Genomic DNA, 18,684 nt, shown 5'->3' on the forward strand with positions numbered 1-18,684 from the left:
TACAAGGTTACATACAAGGTTTATGAGCCTGAATGACAAGGGGGATTGTGTGTCTTAGAATAAGGAAAAAGTGAAGGGTCGAGGAAGCAAGGTAGGTTTGGTTTTACCCATGTTCAGTGTGATGCTGCAAGGTATTTGGATGGATATCTCATGAAAGTTTTTGGAATTCTATCACTTGTATTCACGTACATGGACAGGACTGGAAATAGAGGTGTACGTATCCCTACGCTTACGTATGCTTTGTGAAGTCTCCAAGGAAAATACTGTGGAAAGAACTGATAGATGGCCAAAGACTGCCAAGAGGAAGAACTACAGTTGAGGGGCTGGAGGAATAAGGAATTGGGGAAGAGTTGATCAAATGGCTTAGGCTAACAGCATTATCACCATGTTAATATTCTTACCTTGGTTTTTACCTGGCTTTTGTTGGTTCATAGGTGAGGAAAAGTCAGTGATTACTAAAAGAAAATAATAAAGAGAGTTGGCATTGAATATTTTTCTGTTAAGGTAGGCTAAAACCAAGTGTAATCAGAAATGGACCCTGTCGAGTTAAACCACATGTAAAAACCAATAACAAAAATCAGCTTCCCAAAAAAGGGTGTAACTGCTGTCTAGTATTTGTTTGTTTGTTTGTTTTAAGTTGCATGGGTGTTTGGGGTACTTTTCACTCTTCCATATCAAGACCAGACAGGCTTGACTTAGTATCTCTTTAATTTTTTGTCTCTATCCATAAACAGTGTTTTCAGTGAATTTGATTTAGGATGAGAACTAAGTAAGTAAGGCACCTTTCAAAAATTATATGCCAAGTTGCTGTATCTTTTTCTGTGCCAAGGGTAGGCCTGATTGGGAATCAAAGAAGGACCTACATGTACTAGAACAGTAGTTCAGGTGAGAAACCACACAACCACAGCATCACTTAGGAACTTCTTAGAAAAAAAAAAAAAAAAAATCCTAGGACCCACCTCAGATCTACTGAATCAGAAGCACTAGGGAGGTTTGGTGGATGTGATTCCCAGCAGTCTATTTTCATAAGTCCACAGGTGATTTGGATACATTCTAGAGTTTGAGACTCACTGTGCTGGATGTGTGCCACGAGGTTAGGGATTTTATTTTACTCAACACTCTAGTGTCTAAAACAGCACTTTATCTAGGTAGTAGGATTACAGTAATTCATTGTAAACGTTTTCCAACTCAATCTTGTCAATCTCGGTATAAAAACTTTGACGGTGGTTAAATGAACAGAAGTAAATTGTTTAGCTTAATTAAGGCCATATGTTAGTTATTTGCGAGGTTGGCATAATAGGGTGACCAATTTGAAGCTAGAGGAATGAGGGTTTAAATGCTGAGTCAGCAGCAAATACAAAATGATGTCTAGGTATCTGTGTTAGTGCTTTATTCAGAGTAAATAAAGGTTAAGAAGGCACAAGTTACATGCTTTAATCACATGATAAATGGTGGTGTTTACCAACCCAGCAAAACCAAGGTACCCAATGAACTGACTCTTATGTGTGTGTGCACAGCTGCCTCGCTTGCGGTATCAGGCGTTATAACATGGGGCTCACGAAGCAGTACCTACGCTATGTTGCCAGTGCAGTCTTTGGCCTTATTGGCAGCCAAAAAGGTAATATTGTCTTTGTGACACTTCGTGGTGAAAAAGGACGCTATGTGGCAGTACCAGCCTGCGAACATGTTTTCATCTGGGACTTAAGGAAAGGAGAGAAGGTAAGCCAGAGATCAACTAGGTTGATAACTGATTTATAGGTATTTGAGGATGGAAAGGTTGAAGTGGGAGAGCTCTGCTGTATCATGCACAGATTGATTGATTGATTGATTGATTTTTTTGATGTATGTGCCTCTAAAAGAGAAATCTTCTTCTTTGGGCTACTTCTAGGTAGCCAAGTATCAGGTTCTGTTGGTTTTTTTTTGCACTAGATTCTGAAAAATTCTGAAATCTAAATTCTGAAAGCCATGACCAAATAAGAGCTTACGTCTTAGGTATCCATTTGTAGTATCTACAGGTAATTTTTGTAATCACAATTCCAGACATGTTTGGTGTTCTCTACCAGTTCTTTATTTTTCAAGTTCTTTTACCTGCCCTCACTGCTAGTTATAAAATTTTCGTCATTTAAAAGGAATAATACTCAGCTGTGGTGAGTATAAAAAAAGGTGGAGCCTTTTTTTAGTGAACAGAGGAGGCCCGAGTTTGTTAAACTAGACTTTGACACTTTGTGTTGCTAAGTTCCCTAAGCCTGCCGTTTCCACCACACCAAATTATAGCCATTTTAGTCTTGCCCAGTCACTGTGTGACTCCCAAGAGATTAATAATTTGATACTTGTTGCCAGCCAGTTTCTTGGGGTAAACCATGTAGCACCCTAGTGCCATACAGGTTGGTTTCTTTCAAGATGGGGCTCAGTTAAAGCATAGATGTGCTTATAACCCTTGATGGAATATTATTTGGTATTAATTTAGGATAAGGACTTAGTAATTTATCACTTGGGAAATTTTTGTACATACCACGCTGATGTAGAGCTTTGGAGAAAATAATTTTACCCTTTCTTGAATGTTGTGTTGCCCTGTACAAATAATAATTCCTACATGAAAGAACTTGAGATGCATTGCAGAATTTCATTATTATTTAAAGAATGATTTGGAATTACTAATGCTCTTATTTTTACTGTCCTTGATTATTCCCACATTTTTCCTTTAATCATGCACTTAACTCCACCTGTGCGTTGTTTATGATTTTTGTGATTTCAGATCCTTATCCTTCAGGGACTTAAACAAGAAGTCACTTGCTTGTGTCCCTCCCCAGATGGGCTGCACTTAGCTGTTGGTTATGAGGATGGGTCTATCCGAATCTTCAGTCTTCTGAGTGGGGAAGGAAATGTGACCTTCAATGGACACAAAGCAGCCATCACTTCCTTGAAGTACGATCAGCTAGGGGGCAGGCTGGCTTCTGGGTCCAAGGTGAGACCTTGAATCAGGTGCCCAGATTTTAATCTAGTGAAGGAGTATAAGACTTATGCTGAAGCAGGTTGTTCACAAAAACTGTTGGGTGAATCAGTGGGTCTTTGGTGTACAAAACCATATAGATGGTGGAAGTGAAGGGAGGAAGGTGAGTATGAATTAGGAGGTTCATTTTCTTGCTTGTCTATTAAGCCTGTTAAGTATAGGAACAAGATGAGGATGCCTCTGATAAGTATTATGTAACATCACTGTAGAAGTGCTACTCAAAACGGGAAAAAAACAGATGGGACAAGGAGGACAAAACAGTCGTTCTTTGCCATAAAAATTGGTAGCTTTCCTATGTCTCAGAGTCATCAGTTAGAAAATACAATGTAAAAGATAACATTTACAATAGTATCTTAAGTGACAGAAAAATACTATGAAACTATACTGAAGAATGTAACAGAAGACCTGAATAGAGATACAAATCAGGTACTTGAATGGGAAGACAAAGATTGTAGTGTTTTCTAGTTAATTTATAGAATTACAGCAACATAAGTAAGCATCCCAAAAAGGTTTTGTTGTTGTTGCTTTAAGAACTTGACTAAATTATTTATAAGGGTATATGGAAAACAAGTAAATCAAAAACACCAGAAATTTGAGAAAGAGCAATAATAAAAGAGGGCTGCAGATTTTTTTCCCCACCCCAGAGGCAGATTTTTTTTAGGAGGTCTCAGGTGTTAAAATGCATTATGAAGTCATTTAAAATGTATTAAGCTAATCTGCTTTCAAAATAGGTCTTTATATCAAAAGGACTTGAAACCTATCAGCAAAGAAAGAAATTATAAAGGAAAAGGGTGATATGAATATTTAGATTTAAAACATTTGTACATTTAAAAGAAATAGGAAGGTTGTTAAGAATAAGTCCTAAGAGTTCTCACAAGGAGGAATTTTATTTTTTCTTTTATCTTCTTTCTTTTCTTTTTATTCTATTTATATGAAAAGATGGATTTTAGCTAAACCTGTTGTGGTCATCATGCTATATGTAGTGGTCATCATGCTATATGTACTCCTTAGACTTAACACGGCGATATATGTCCATTATTTCTGGGAAAAAAAGTGAAAGGGCATTGAAAAAAGAAGTAATTAATATTTTTAATATAAAAAGGATTAATATCCTTCATCTCTTAATAGCTTACAGTCAAACAAAAAGTAAGGCCCAAAGGAAGAAGAAAGACAGGACTCAGCAGTTCAAGAGAGGTATAAGTGGCCAGTAATCCCCACAGAGCATGGACAGAGTTTCTCGTTGCTATTCAGAAATGTAAATCCAATAACTACTGAGAGAGCATTTGTAACTTCTGACATCGGCAGTGGTTTTTGAGAAACTAGTAATATCCAGAGCTGAGGAGATGGCAAGACTGGCCTTGTCATTCATATCCCTGGTGGACCTGTAGACCTGTAGATTGATGTAATTTAAAGAGATCACCTTGTCATGATGAATTGCAAACTTTAAAAATAGAAATACCTTTTAACCCAAGAATTTCCTTCTTTAGTATTTATTCTGACCCAAGGTATATATAAAGATTTATGTATAAGAATGTTCACTTCCACATATTTATAATGGAAAATTGAGAACTACTTAAATGGCTAAAGTAGAAAGATGTTTAAATGAATTATGGTATAGCCTTAGGATTATTTTGTGATCATTGAAAATGAGAACAGTCTGGAAGGACATGGAAAAATGGAAATGCTTTAAAATGGATAAAAAAGGGTTATAAAATGATATCAATAGCATGATTCCAGTTTCTGAAAATACCTCAGTGTTGGATTGGAGCAGTATAGATGGTGGAATTAAAGGCTTTTTATTCCCTCTAAACTTTTCTGTGTGCTTTCCAAATTTTCTACAAGGATCATCTCTGTAATAACAATGTTACATCGTATTATTTGTTGAAGCCTGATGAGGTAAAGAAAATTCTGCTCTATTTTCTGATCCCTTTAGGATACAGATGCTATTGTGTGGGATGTGATCAATGAAAGCGGCCTCTACCGTCTTAAGGGGCACAAGGACGCCATCACACAAGCACTGTTTCTACGAGAAAAGAATCTGCTGGTTACTAGGTAAATAACAATTTTATTTCTAGTTCTTTTCTATGTAAATGCATCAGCGAAGGTTTCAAACACAGAATTTGGGTCATTCCTTCCTCATTTGTCCGCATTACCCTCAGGCTCATGTGTTAGCCTCTGCCCTCTGCTTTCCTCTCTCCTTCCCTCTTCTCCCCAGTAGTATCAAAGAAGATATCCATGGAGTTACGTCTGGCATTTTTAATTCCCTTTTCTGATTTGTCATTTTTATCCTCTGGTATTAGCTTTTTTATGTTCCTTAAACTTTGACATGCCTTTTATAGAATGAGCTATCCCATTTTCTGAATCCTTAGAAAGTCAGGAAAACAGAATGTGGAGCAGTGAGCAGAGGTGAATAACAAGTGTTCATTTTGCCTACCTTTTGAGAATAGACATACTCGTATGTAGGCCTTCTGAACATCTATTAGGTTGAACCTTTTGGAATTTCCATTTGTGTAGGTCAAACATAATAGGTCAAATACCAGCAGTTTCATAGGGTTCAAACTAATTATCCGTCCTAAGGAATAGCCACCCAGGAAAGTTTGGGATCCTAAGGTTTGCCAGCAGTAACTAGAACCCTAGTAATGACTCCGAAGCAGTTGTGAAGGAGCACTGAATGCCATACGATTGGTTTGTTAGTTCTTATGTGATGGAAGGCACATTGGTGTGTTGTCAGATAACACAGATTCTGTGAAAGAATGACTAAGGTTCTAAAAGAACATACACGATTAGCTTAGGGAACAGTTGATCCTTGAACAACAAGGTTGAATCAGTCAGGTCCGCTTGTATGCATTTATTTTTTTCAATAAATCCAGGACAGAACTGTAAATGTGTTTTCTATTATGATTTTCTTTTCTTTGTTGTGAGAATATTACACACAAAATATGTGTTAATGAACTGTTCATGTCACTGGTAAGGCTTCTGATTAATAGTAGGCTATGAGTAGTTAAGTTTTGGGGGAATCAGAGGTATTTGGAGATTTTTTACTATACTGGGGGTGAGGGAGTTGGTGCCCCGGCCCCCTCGTCGTGCCGGGGTCAGCTGTGTCAAAGAAAGGAAATGACACAAGAAGATGGGATTGTATAGGAAAGACTTTATAAATCATGTTTTTGGGGTTTTGTTTGGTTTTGTTTTGTTTTCCAGTTTGGTCATGAAGGAGGATTATGTTAGATTTATATTAATGGGGAAGCAGGGGAGAGGCATTTGAGGCCAGAGTAGAGCTCATTGGCAGGGAGACTCAGAGCCAATGAATGAGAAGTTTTTAAAATGGTGCTAAAGTGCCTGATTTTGATTCTGTAGAGAACCTTGAGCTAGTGGAAGTTTAAAAAACTTAGATTATCTGATAGTTTATTAGATGTAATGAAGACACAGGGAATGGACAAAGAGACTGGAAAAGAAGCTATGAAAATAGTTCAGGCAGTAGAACTTAAATTCAGGTTCATGGACAGAAGTGAATTGGAAAGAGTCAAGACCTCACAGAGGAGGCATTTTCAGGATGTGGGGACCAGCTGGACATGGGAGATTGGAGCAGAAGAGAGGTGAGAGATTTGTGTCAGTCAGTGGGGGAATGTGGGTGCTCTGACAATGGGCCACAGGTCAGTGTCTGTGTTCCTTGACATTCTGAATTCAAAGTTATTTCTGTACTTATGGGTGAAATATTGTATTTCCTACCTAATAATGGAAAGTTAGGATTCTTTATTAAAAAAAAATACATATTTTCCTGAAGACACCACATGAGTCCTTTACCTCCCCTTTACTGATTTTTCCTAATAAGATTTTTCCCGTTTCTTTTTTCCAGTGGAAAAGATACTATGGTGAAATGGTGGGACCTTGATACCCAGCACTGCTTTAAAACAATGGTTGGCCATCGAACCGAGGTACATGTAAGGTCACGGGCCAGGGAAAGAATGGCAAGGCAAAAAGATGGTTTTTTCCCCTGGGCCTTTCATGGCCCTTTGTTTTTACTGCTCATAGTAATCATCATGTGTTGTCTTGAGAGATGGAGAGGTTTGGAGCAGATAGTGCTACTCTGGTGTTTAGTAGAAATCAGCCTTGGATAAGTTTCTAATCCATGAATATGAGTTTCATTGATTTTAAATAACGTATCCACCTTTTTGATGATAGGTTTAATGCCAGTGTATATACAGTGCATGGCCCCATGATGTGTAAACCGCAAATCTTAGTCATTATAATAGTTGCCCGAACATAGACATTTTCAGTAGAGATCAGGGAATATTTTATGTCTTTGCATCCTCTTCCATGCTTTGCTCATAGCAGGCTTTCAAAATCATACCTGGAATTAACTGATGACAAAAGCAAGTTAGATTCTTGGACTGTTGATTCGCAACAATACTTTTCATTGTTCTTAAATATTTGAGGCTTAAAAATAATCCCATAGACATCAGTGGGGTGCCTTCTATTTGCAAGGTATGGCTGAAGCAAAGAAGTACTGGACTTAAAATCCTCATTTGAGTGGATTCTAGTTAGGAATTGTGCTGAACAGCTACTATCGAAATTTAAGGGTAGGAAATTACAGAGAAACTTCTAGTTCACTTCATAATCAACAGTTCTACCACAGGCCATGTTTTCTTTCCAAAAGTGAGATCTCTCTCTCTCTTTTTTAAAGATTTTATTTATTTATTTGATAGAGTGCACAAGTAGAGTGGCAGACAGAGAGAAGCAGGGAGCCCAGCATGGAGCTCGATCCCAGGACCCCAGGATCATAATCTGAGCTGAAGGCAGACAGTTAATAGACTGAGCCACCCAGGCGCTCCAAGGTTTCTCTTAGTGTATTTTGAAAGGGTTACCTTAATATTAGGCTTTGCAAATGTCAGATTTTACTACAGATAGTATCCTTAGATTTTTGGATGTCACATCATATATCCTAGAGTCTCCTAAAAATCATATTATTTGAATCTTTTTATACTCTGTAGGTGTGGGGGTTGGTGCTGGTATCAGAAGACAAGCGACTCATTACTGGGGCTTCCGACAGTGAGCTGAGGGCTTGGGACATAGCCTATCTTCAGGAGGTAATTGGTTTTTTTGTTTGTTTGTTTTTTGGGTGTTTTTTTTTTAAATATTTTATTTATTTATTTGAGAGAGAGACAGTGAGAGAGAGCACGAGTGAGGAGAAGGTCAGAGAGAGAAGCAGACTCCCCATGGAGCTGGGAGCCCGATGCAGGACTCGATCCCGGGACTCCAGGATCATGACCTGAGCCGAAGGCAGTTGTCCAACCAACTGAGCCACCCAGGAGTCCCAGCGTTTTTTGTTTTTTTTTTTTTTTTTTTGATCATGGGCAATGCTGTGTTCTAGCAGTGTTATAGGCTCATTGAATTTTGAATCAGTTGTAACTACTGAGTACTTCCCAAAGCACTAGAAAGCATTTTAAAACTTCTAATCAGAACTTTTTCTTCATTATTAGTTTAGTTACCCTCCTTTATTTGAGCTCTAAGAAGGCTACTTTTAGGCTTACACCTTCTGGTGATGTTAATGTTAATTTGTGGGGTTCTTGGACCATTGGGTGTCCATGGATGGACTTCAGGATATCTGGGACTTCCCCTCAGACAAAAAATCTGTGTAACATTTGTGTCTGTGTATAAACATATGTTCTGAGAAGATGTATAAGTTTCTCAGATCCTCAAAGATTTTATGTGGAAAAAGTTTATGGACTGCAGGTTTAGCTGGAGTTAGGTGTGTAGTGTTGTGTTCCGTAGCTATTCTGGCAGGTTCTTTTGTAGTAGGCTAGGCTTTATTTTTTCTTTATGTCTGGATTGCTTTTGTAGTTCTCTGTGCCAGACTGGCATCTTTCTTTCAGAATATGGCAGTTCTTTCACATAAGAAAGTTTTAAAGTTGATGAAGAATCAGTCATCATTTTTTCACCTCAGTTTAAATTACTAAACCATAGTCTAGGTTTACTAAACCTTAGTCTGTGTATTTCGGAAAGTTACTGGAGATAGCATAGTGAATACTGTCTTGTTTGCGTTCTCGTAGTCAGCTTTTAACATACTCTGGTTAAGAGTCCTACAGCTGAAGAGGTTTGGTCAAAGAGAGCACTTATTCGTGGCCATAAGAATGGATTTCTAAGTCATTAGGGTTAAGAGACATCTCCTGGAACACATTGTTTCAGCTTCTATTTTCCCATTTTTATAAAACAGGTGGCAGACTTAGAAGAACCAGAGCCCAAGAAAAGCAAAGGGACTTCCCCTGAAATACAGGACACACAGCCTGAGGATGGCGCCCTGGAGACAGACGAAACTCCTGAGGATGTAATTCTTTGTCTTACCCTCATTTGTGTTGAGTCAATGGGAAAAGCGAGAATTGGAGATTTTTAATTTAAAAACTAACAATTATTGTCATTATAGGGAATATCGTTGTCACCTGCATCTCTTTAGAATCGTACTTTTTCATAGGTTTGACAACTTGCATTTTACTTTGGTCTTCTCCCTTGCTTTTTCCATAGCGCATCCTTACATGCAGAAAAGCTGGTTCCATCATGCGGGAGGGAAAGGACAGAGTTGTGAACCTTGCGGTCGACAGGACAGGCAGGATTCTAGCTTGCCATGTGAGTACCAGTTGTCAGAGAAAACAGGGATGGGGCTATTCCTTTCAGTGACTTGTGCTTGTTTTATATTCCATGTAGAGATTAATTTTCCCCCAGTTGTCTTAACAATTCATTATGTGCTGCTAGGTAGACTTATAATCCCTAGCTTCTATTAGCATAATACAGTAATAGTTAATATTACTGTTTTTATTGTTAGCAAGCATTAAATGCATGCTTTTCTGAGCAATTTAAAAGGATTAGCTAGCTTCTTGTTTGGTCTTCAGAGCAAAGCTGTAAGTAGGAAGTGGTATTGCCACTTTACACATGAGATAGTCATCCCAGAGGGAGGCAGCTGTCCAAGGTAATACAACCCATAAGGGAAGAAAAAGGAACATTATTGTTTTGGTCTTTCTAAGAAAAAGCTACATTACAAATTGCCTTTCCTGGACTCACATCAACTTTTCCCTTTCTAGGGAACTGATTCTGTGCTAGAAGTGTTCTGCATCCTTTCCAAAGCAGAAGTTCAAAAGAAAATGGATAAGAAGATGAAGAAAGCTAGAAAGAAAGCAAAGTGTGTTTTTTTGTTTGTTTTTTTAATATTTACTATTAATAAAGTATCTTGAATGGGCCACTTGGTACTGATAGAAAAACTATGGCTTCTTTAAAGAAGTAATTACTCTGTTAGCTGTTACTTTTAAAAGCTGGAGAAGATGTTTGCAGTGCTGGGAATCCACGTTTTACATTTCCACAGCTTCATAATTAGCATGTTGCTGAGTCATGAGCTCAGAACCACATAGAAAGGCTATACAGATTTTTTAAAAATAGCATCTGAGTGATTTCTAGTTCTCAAGCCAGCAGATGTCTTCAGTGCCAGCAGCCCAGACAGAAGGAAGTTGGGTTGCATAATGCTAACCTTGGGGGCTATGAAGAGAAGGACTATAGAAGAGACATTTGGGGCAACATCAGCTTGGAACAGGTTACTATGGTAACCAAAGAAATCAGTTCCTCGGTGGTTAAATTTATCAGGGCTCAAGAAAAAGTCACCTGGGCAAATTTTGTATGACCTTTGGTTTATTTGACATAGTTGGACTCATAAGTGCAGGTTAATTATCTTCTAAAAAGTCCTGAAGTTAGAAAAGTTCACCAGGTACATTTCGTTGGAATAGTTTGAATTACAAAACTTATTTGCCCCAGGAAATTTTATGGGCTGTTCCCTTCAGAATCCACTTATCGAGAATACCTATTAAATGGAATAACATTTTATGTCACTGTAGTTCACAAACTACATACACTTCATTATCTAATTCTCATGGTAGTCCTCTCCCAGGATCACACAGGTTATTGGTCGCGGAGCCACAGTTTGGCTCACGTAATAGCAAAGCATCTTCTAGAAAAGTCATCATCTTTTTTTTATCGCCCTGTAGATTAAATTCTTCCAAAGGGGAAGAAGAAGACATTGAAGTCAGTGTTGAAATGACTCTGCAAGATGAAATCCAACGGGTGACTAATATCAAAACTTCTGCCAAAATCAAGTGAGTAGAAGTGTAATATCTGAAGTGCCTGAGCAATATTTTAGAAATAGTAAGCTGCAAAGTTGTATTGGCTTTTTCATGCTAATTTTGGGGAAGTCTGGAGAAATTACATATTTGGAGACAGTGATCGTGGCATGCCTGGACCTTATTCATCATCTCGTTGGTTTTATCATAATAACGGTTTCTATTTATTTAGTTTTCTTTCATGCTGCCGATTAAAAAGAAAAATATATACGCCATGCTCTAAAACATTTAAGGTCACTTAGAAAAATTACATACATAAAAGCAAGGTACCCATCAGATCCAGTACCTGAGCCCAGGTGTTTTTTGGCCTACCGTCCAACATGCAGAGCACTTTTTGTGAAACTCTTTATACTTGCTCAAACATCACATAGGTTGAGGACACTGTGAAGCTTTACTGGAAGCAGTTAACCTTGTGAGTGAAGATGGTGGCGAGAACATTTATGAATTACCTTCTCACGCAGATCCTTTGACTTCATTCATTCACCTCAAGGAGAGTTGAAGGCAGTCTTCCTGCTGCAGAACAACTTGGTGGAGTCGTATTCGCTGCAGCCATCTGCGCCTGCTCCTCAGCCCGTCAGGACAAGCAGAATCACCATCGGGGGTCACCGCAGCGACGTGCGGACCCTTTCGTTCAGCTCTGACAACATTGCTGTCCTTTCAGCTGCTGCAGAGTCCGTGAAGATATGGAACAGGTTTGTGAAACGGTGCTCTCCCCGGCTTTATCCAGTCCTGTTTTCTCCCGTGTGAGGGAGGTTCCAGTACTCTTGAGAGTGTCTCTTGATTGTGGGCCTGTGGAGTGTAATTGCTTTTTTAAATTTGGTGCAAAAAAACTTTGTCACTGTAGTTGGCTAGAGGAAGACACACAAATAAGCTGCCTACTATTTAAATTCTAGTAGGCTCTTAGTGCTGTCCAGTATTTTTACTATAATTTTTCATTCCTTTCCTAGGTGACTATTGTACACCTCTTCTCTCCTCAAGCCACAAACCCCTCTAGCACCTTTAAGCTGGTGACCCACCTTACTAATTCATCTAGAAAATACTCATGTGCTCCCAGCATATCTGGCAGTTCACCTGCATCTGTACCCATGCAGTCCATCTTCCCTCCTGTTCCTCTGTTGGTGCTCCTAACCAACGCTAGCCACAACTCGCACCTGTGGTCCTGTCTCTGCTCGCCTGCCGGCTGTTGTCCTCCTGCATCTTTGACATTCCCGCTCTGTGGGATCATTTCCAGCAGCATACAAGTATGCTCTAATTCCGCCCATCTGAAAAGAAGTTAATAGCCCTGTCTCCTCCTCAGTCTCTCCAGTTACAACCCGTCCTCTAATTTCTTTTCTCTGTGCTGTCTTCATCTGTCTCCCATCAGGCCTTTCCCCACCTTTTCACCACAGCAGCTCTTGTCACCTCATCAGTGATCTTCATATTTCTGAATCCGGTGACCCGTAAGCTTCATGTGGCACTCTTCTCCTTGAACTGATAACTTTCTCCTCTTTGAAGCACTTGGACTCTCATTACTTCCTCTTCCTCTGCTGGCCATTCCCTCTCTCTGTGCTGGGTCCTGCTAACCTTTCTGACCTCTGAGTGTTGGAATACTTCAGGGCAGAGTCCTTGGACCACTTCTCTGTCTACTTACTTTATGAGCTTTCTCTGAGCTGACGACGCATGAATTTCTTCCTCTAGCCTTAAGCCTCTCCCTGAACACCAGACCCTTACATCCACGTCTTCCATTTGCGTCACCATCTGGCTGTCTGATTGGGTAGCTCCATTTTTTTTATGGCCCAAACCATGCTTGTGATCTTATCTCTACCCTGGTCTCCCCACCTGTTGCTCCTACAGACTTTCCCCATCTTCGAAAGTAATTACTTCCTTCCAGTTGTTCTCCCCCAGATGCTGTGGCCATTCTCTCCTCTCCTAGGTCCAGGTCACCAGCAGATCCTGCAGCTCCAGCTTTAGAACTGAGTGTCCAAGCATGTGTCGTCCCCTCTGCTGCCACTCCCAATCATCCGCCATTGCCTCTCCCCAGAGTGGTTGTGATAGCTTCCTGGCGGGTCTCCCTGCTGCATGCCCCACTGGAGTCTCTTGTCCACACAGCCACCGGTGTGATCGTCATAATGGAGGTGGCACCACTCCTAGTAGCCCCACCTCATTCTGCCTAGAAGCCAAAGTGCTCACAGACCTCACCTTTTGCCCACTGGGCTTTTCTCTGCCCTTAAAACACAGCAAGAACATGCCCCTGTTGTAGGGATTGAACTCCCGTTCTTTGTGCCTAGAACGGTCACCCACCCTCACCCTCCTCCCTTGCCCCCCGTGTTGTTTCTCCACAGCTCCTGCTGTCACCTGGTAGACCGGTGTGGTGCCTGCTTGTCTCATTGCTAAAGAATGTGAGGGCTTACAAGCTTCAGGGCTGTTTAACTGTTTAACTCACTGTTAAACCTTCAGCGCCTAGATTAACATCTGGCATTCAGCAAGTGATGAATGAAGTGGGCATTTGATGTACATCTGTTGAAGGGATGAATGTTTATCGTCCAATAAAATGAACTTGTAGAGTTATTTCATAATAGGCTAATTTGATTTGTAACCCTGTGGACTCATTTACTTCTTTGTGGTGGCACATTGGGCTCTACTGAGCCCGCAGATCCTTTTTTTTTGGGGGGGGTGTCCCGATTTTATATAATCTCTATTCCTTAGGATTAGGAGGCCCCCCTACCCCCCCAAAAAGATGCCACTTAAATTTTTCTCTCTTGACTCTAACTGGGTATGAGCCGAGCTCTGTGTGGCTAGGTGTGTATTGAACGAGTGTGCTGACCTCTAGGATGGGGAAGCAGGTTTTCCTAACATGCGGTTCTTTATTACTTCGTCTTCACAGGGCCACACTACAGTGTATCCGCACAATGATCTGTGAATACGCGCTGTGCTCGTTCTTCGTGCCTGGTGATAGGCAGGTGGTCATAGGAACAAAGGTAAACTCAGACTTTTTGGATTTTGGAGACTTTTTTCTACTCAATATTCTTTTTTTTTTTTCCAATTTATTTATTTTCAGAAAAACATTATTCATTATTTTTTCACCACACCCAGTGCTCCATGCAAGCCGTGCCCTTTATAATACCCACCACCTGGTACCCCAACCTCCCATCCCCCCGCCACTTCAAACCCCTCAGACTGTTTTTCTACTCAATATTCTTAAAGTCGTTTGAAAACTCTGGTTCCTGTACTCGCTTCGGCAGCACATATACTGAAAACTCTGGTTCCTGTTTTTGCATATTGGAAATGAATGGGAGCTGGATAATAAGAAGTTGGTAGGTCGTTGCCATTTTTTGAGGGATTTTCTTTTTAGTTTTGTTTTCTTTGTGTTTTTTAAAAAATCAAACCTTATGTCAGACTGTGAGGAAGGAAATGACGATCATGACCTTGAGAGAACTGTCATTCATGTTTTGCTGGCCTTTGCGGCATCTCTTCACAAGCACATGTGTAATTGCGATATGAGAAGACTAATAAAATATACAGAGTACCTAGTGTCCAGCTTGGTAGGTAGAAGCATTCAGTAAAGACACACTGACTAGTCCTCATTGCCACTTGCCAGTAAGATCAAGGGATAAACGTGCAGGAATAAGCAGACTTGGATTTGGATTCAGATTCTCCCCCTTTTAGAATGGGTAAATTGCTGCAAGTCCCAGAACTTGTTTTAGTGTGTTTCTTTATCTCTATAACAGGAAGACAACACGTGCTTTTTGACAGTGGCTTTTGCACTAGGTGGGCCTAGGTTTGAATTCTAGATTCCCCACTCACTGGGTGTGAGAACTTTGGGCAAGGTACTTGCCCCTGTAGGCCTTGGTTTTCTCATGTAAGATGAGTTAAACAACCCACCTCACCCTACAGAAAGCACTTACCATAGAAACTAGCTCACAGTGAATAATGAGTAAATAAGAGCTGGGAGCAGAAGGACTGATAATAGGAATAGCAGTGAGAATAAATGAAATAAGGTCTTTGGGATACTTTGAAAAGCACTTTGCAAGGATTTGTCATATACAATTGTTTTATGAGAAAACCTGTGTGTCACAATGGGTATTTTTTGCCCAGCTAAAAGGTTAAAATAAACCAGAAAGATTTTAGAGTCACTGTCAGGGAATGAACATTAAATTCCAATTACAAGTTTCTCTCGTTTGTCATTCATTCTTTTGGCGAATGGCTCCTCTGTTGTTTTTGTTAGAACATTTAGTGAATATCTTCGAAGTCTACCCATATGACTAAAGTGCAGTATGCAGATCCCCACCCAGTCTCTATGCAAGGCAGTTAATGTACATGATATCATTTAATGCCCACAAACACATTGAGAAGCTGGTGCTGTAAACCCCATTTTATAGATGAGAAAACAGGCTGTTGAAGGTGAATTCATCAACAGAGCCAGAAGGCGGCAGCCCTGGGAGTCAGGTCTTCCTTACACTCTTGCCACCCCACGTGCAGAAGACCATCGTAGAGGAGGCTTTGCCGTGTGTATGCCTTGCTGGCACTATGATCACATTATTTAGTTAAAAAAATTTTTTTTTTTGTTTTTTGTTTTTTTGTACTTGATTAGCCAAGTTCTAAGCAGGAAGTGTGGCTCATTGTTTTCTTTTCTTTTTTAATAAAGATTTTATTTATTTATTTGACAGAGGGAAATCACAAGTAGGCAGAGACGTAGGCAGAGAGAGAGAGAGAGAGAGGGAAGCCAGGCCCCCTGCTGAGCAGAGAGCCCGATGCGGGACTCGATCCCAGGACCCTGAGATCATGACCTGAGCCGAAGGCAGCGGCTTAATGCACTGAGCCACCCAGGCACCCGGCTCATTGTTTTCTAAGCTTTTGCATTTTTGTGTTTTTTGTTTTGTTTTTTGCTCTCCCTAGCATCATAGGTAGTTACTTCTTTCTCATTGTCAGCATATTCTAGAGAAGGAAACTAAAACTAGATGGTTGGTTAAGCCAGTTACAGTTAAAGTTTATTAAACTTGAAAGGTTTTTAGGTGTATCTGCTGTTGTGTGTCTCCTGATTTGCCTCTGGCCATGCTTTTTCCCTTGTGAAGTTTGAGAACCAGCAAATGTGACAAGAGGCCAGGACTGCCAGGTTGCACGTTTCTGTCATCGTGCTGCCGAGCAGCCCTGCCAGAATTAACCCAGCACATCCGCGGCATCTGTTCGGACAGGAGGCACAGAGAGGGGCATGTGGGATCCATTTGCTAAGCCATCAGCCACATGGTCACTGGTCAGCTCTGAAATCTTTTGTAAGCTGTGTAGGCAGGACTCTTGGAGGTTGTGGGTGTGCCCTTGGAGCTGTGTTCATTTTGTGTCTTCCTCAGACAGGAAAGCTGCAGCTTTATGACTTGGCCTCAGGAAATCTGCTGGAGACAATAGACGCACATGATGGAGCTTTATGGTCCTTGTCTCTCTCTCCAGATCAGGTAACGAAACCAGATGTTAGGATCTGGACTGGAGTACTTTCCCGTTCCTTAAATCAGATTTTACTGCTGCCTAACAAAGATTTCTTTGGGGTTTCTTAAAGAAGAAGGCCTGCTTCTTATCTCATCTTTAAATTTCCTATATTGATGGCGTATCACATGCCTGAAAATACAAATAGCTGTCATTATCAAATGCATTCTCGTTCAGCTGCTCTTGACCGCCAACTGCATGGCATCCAATTGCTTACCCTCAAGAGTTTTCACCAATGGTTTGTGGTACTTCCTAAGAGGAAATAGTTCCTTGGGCAGCATAGTGCGGACGATGGAGTAGACTTTCCTATTCCCCTTTTAGTCTATATGTCTATGACCATATAAGTCTAGTATTGATAGCAAATACACCAGACCTTTCAAGTCAATAAGGGGGTGCTTCCCTTCGGAGGAGTCACCTTGGAGAACTGTATACTTACTCAAGTAATGGTGCTGTTCCTCAGAATATTTTGAGGTATTTTTTGGACCATAATAAGAGATTGTGGCCTGTTCATTTGAATCTTCTCAATAGTGTTGAACCTTTATCCATTGAATGTAGATACCATTTTTGGAAAAAATGGGATCTGGAATTTTAGAGTGGTTATGCCATTTAGGGTCAGAACAAAACGGCATTTAAAATTTAAATAATAGGGCGCATGGGTGGCTCAGTGGGTTAAGCCTCTGTCTCTGGCTCAGGTCATGATCTCAGGGTCCTGGGATGGAGCCCCGCATCGGGTTCTCAGCGGGGAGCCTACTTCCCCTTCTCTCTGCCTCCCTCTCTGCCTACTTGTGATCTCTCTCTCTCTGTCAAATAAATAAATAAAATCTTAAAAAACAATTTTTGAATAGTAGTAACATACATTTGTAGGGAATTCTCTTCCTGAAAAGTATTTTTATGTCCATCATGTCATTGTTATTTGTATAATGGTTTTGTAAACTAGTGTCACAGTGACACTAAGGATCATTGGAAGGTTGTTTCCTATGTTACTAATCTCAAATGGCAGAATAAACACCTGAAATCTAGTTTTCAGACCCTAGTTCTCTATACTTTAATACTATGTAGTATTGTATTGACTAATTTTCTTGATGTTGGAAACAGTTTCAAACATATTTTAAGCAGGGACATTGCAAGATAAATTTATACTTTTCTGAGGTAAATACTTGAATAAACTTATTTTGATATTCCAGTCTGTCTATATTTGTCAAACCATTTTATTAATTAATTTATATATTTTTATATAAATATATATGTAATTTATATAATTTATTAATTAATAGCAAATTCTTTTGATTGGTGCTTTCTTAGGTGGAGCAAGAAACCCTACAATATTCAGAGTCTTTCTGGTGCTGAACAAAAGTATAACTAGAACTTTACACTAGTTACCATCTGTCTACATTAGCCCCTGCTAGGAATTTTCAAATAAGGTCTGTGGCAGCAGCCCCAAAAGAGCAATGAAAGGGGTTAGGAAGGAACCACATTTTTCTAAATTATTCTTCCATGCTATTAAATAAAAGTGGCCTTTTGAAAACAATTTTGATATATAACTTCTTACCCAAGTTTCTGTAATAAAATATTTTTTAATTGCAATGTCATTGGCTTTTCAGCGTGGCTTTGTGACAGGTGGTGCAGATAAATCTGTCAAGTTCTGGGATTTTGAGTTGGTAAAAGATGAAAACAGTACCCAGAAGAGGTGAGTAGACATTTTTAAATTTCTGTCCTTTTTTTGGAATGAGAATGGGGAACCACTGAAGGGGCTTTCGACATGTGTATTTCTCTTACGCTCCAGGGAGTTTTTGGAATTTCTATCAGCCTTTGTAGAGCACTCATTTATTTCTTTTTTTCTTCATGCTTTCCATCGTGCTAGACTTTCTGTGAAGCAAACCCGAACCTTGCAACTAGATGAAGACGTTCTGTGTGTCCGTTACTCTCCCAACCAAAAGCTGTTGGCTGTGTCTTTGCTGGACTGTACTGTAAAAATTTTCTATGTTGACACTTTAAAGGTACAGTGATTATGCCTGGAAATAGTTTCTGTCTTTCTCACTGACCATGGGTTGAGATTGGAAAGTGGCC

At 40.0% G+C, this 18,684-nt stretch overlaps 1 protein-coding gene across 2 annotated transcripts in view; it reads left to right on the forward strand.

The window, feature by feature from the left end:
* Nucleotides 1-18,684, forward strand: part of WDR3 (WD repeat domain 3) — a 31,566-nt gene that overhangs the window by 1,381 nt on the left and 11,501 nt on the right. For both annotated transcript variants that reach the window (XM_044239010.1, XM_044239009.1), the window contains exons 2-15: nt 1,518-1,719; nt 2,756-2,965; nt 4,944-5,062; nt 6,864-6,942; nt 7,999-8,094; nt 9,222-9,332; nt 9,527-9,628; nt 10,081-10,178; nt 11,032-11,139; nt 11,625-11,855; nt 14,027-14,120; nt 16,488-16,589; nt 18,219-18,304; nt 18,479-18,614. In XM_044239010.1, coding sequence (XP_044094945.1) covers nt 1,549-1,719; nt 2,756-2,965; nt 4,944-5,062; nt 6,864-6,942; nt 7,999-8,094; nt 9,222-9,332; nt 9,527-9,628; nt 10,081-10,178; nt 11,032-11,139; nt 11,625-11,855; nt 14,027-14,120; nt 16,488-16,589; nt 18,219-18,304; nt 18,479-18,614 — 1,743 coding nt within the window. In that variant the 5' untranslated portion in view covers nt 1,518-1,548. The remainder of the gene's footprint in view (nt 1-1,517; nt 1,720-2,755; nt 2,966-4,943; nt 5,063-6,863; nt 6,943-7,998; nt 8,095-9,221; nt 9,333-9,526; nt 9,629-10,080; nt 10,179-11,031; nt 11,140-11,624; nt 11,856-14,026; nt 14,121-16,487; nt 16,590-18,218; nt 18,305-18,478; nt 18,615-18,684) is intronic.

This window comes from Neovison vison, chromosome 2, assembly GCF_020171115.1.
Source record: "Neovison vison isolate M4711 chromosome 2, ASM_NN_V1, whole genome shotgun sequence".
Classification (NCBI taxonomy): domain Eukaryota; kingdom Metazoa; phylum Chordata; class Mammalia; order Carnivora; family Mustelidae; genus Neogale; species Neogale vison.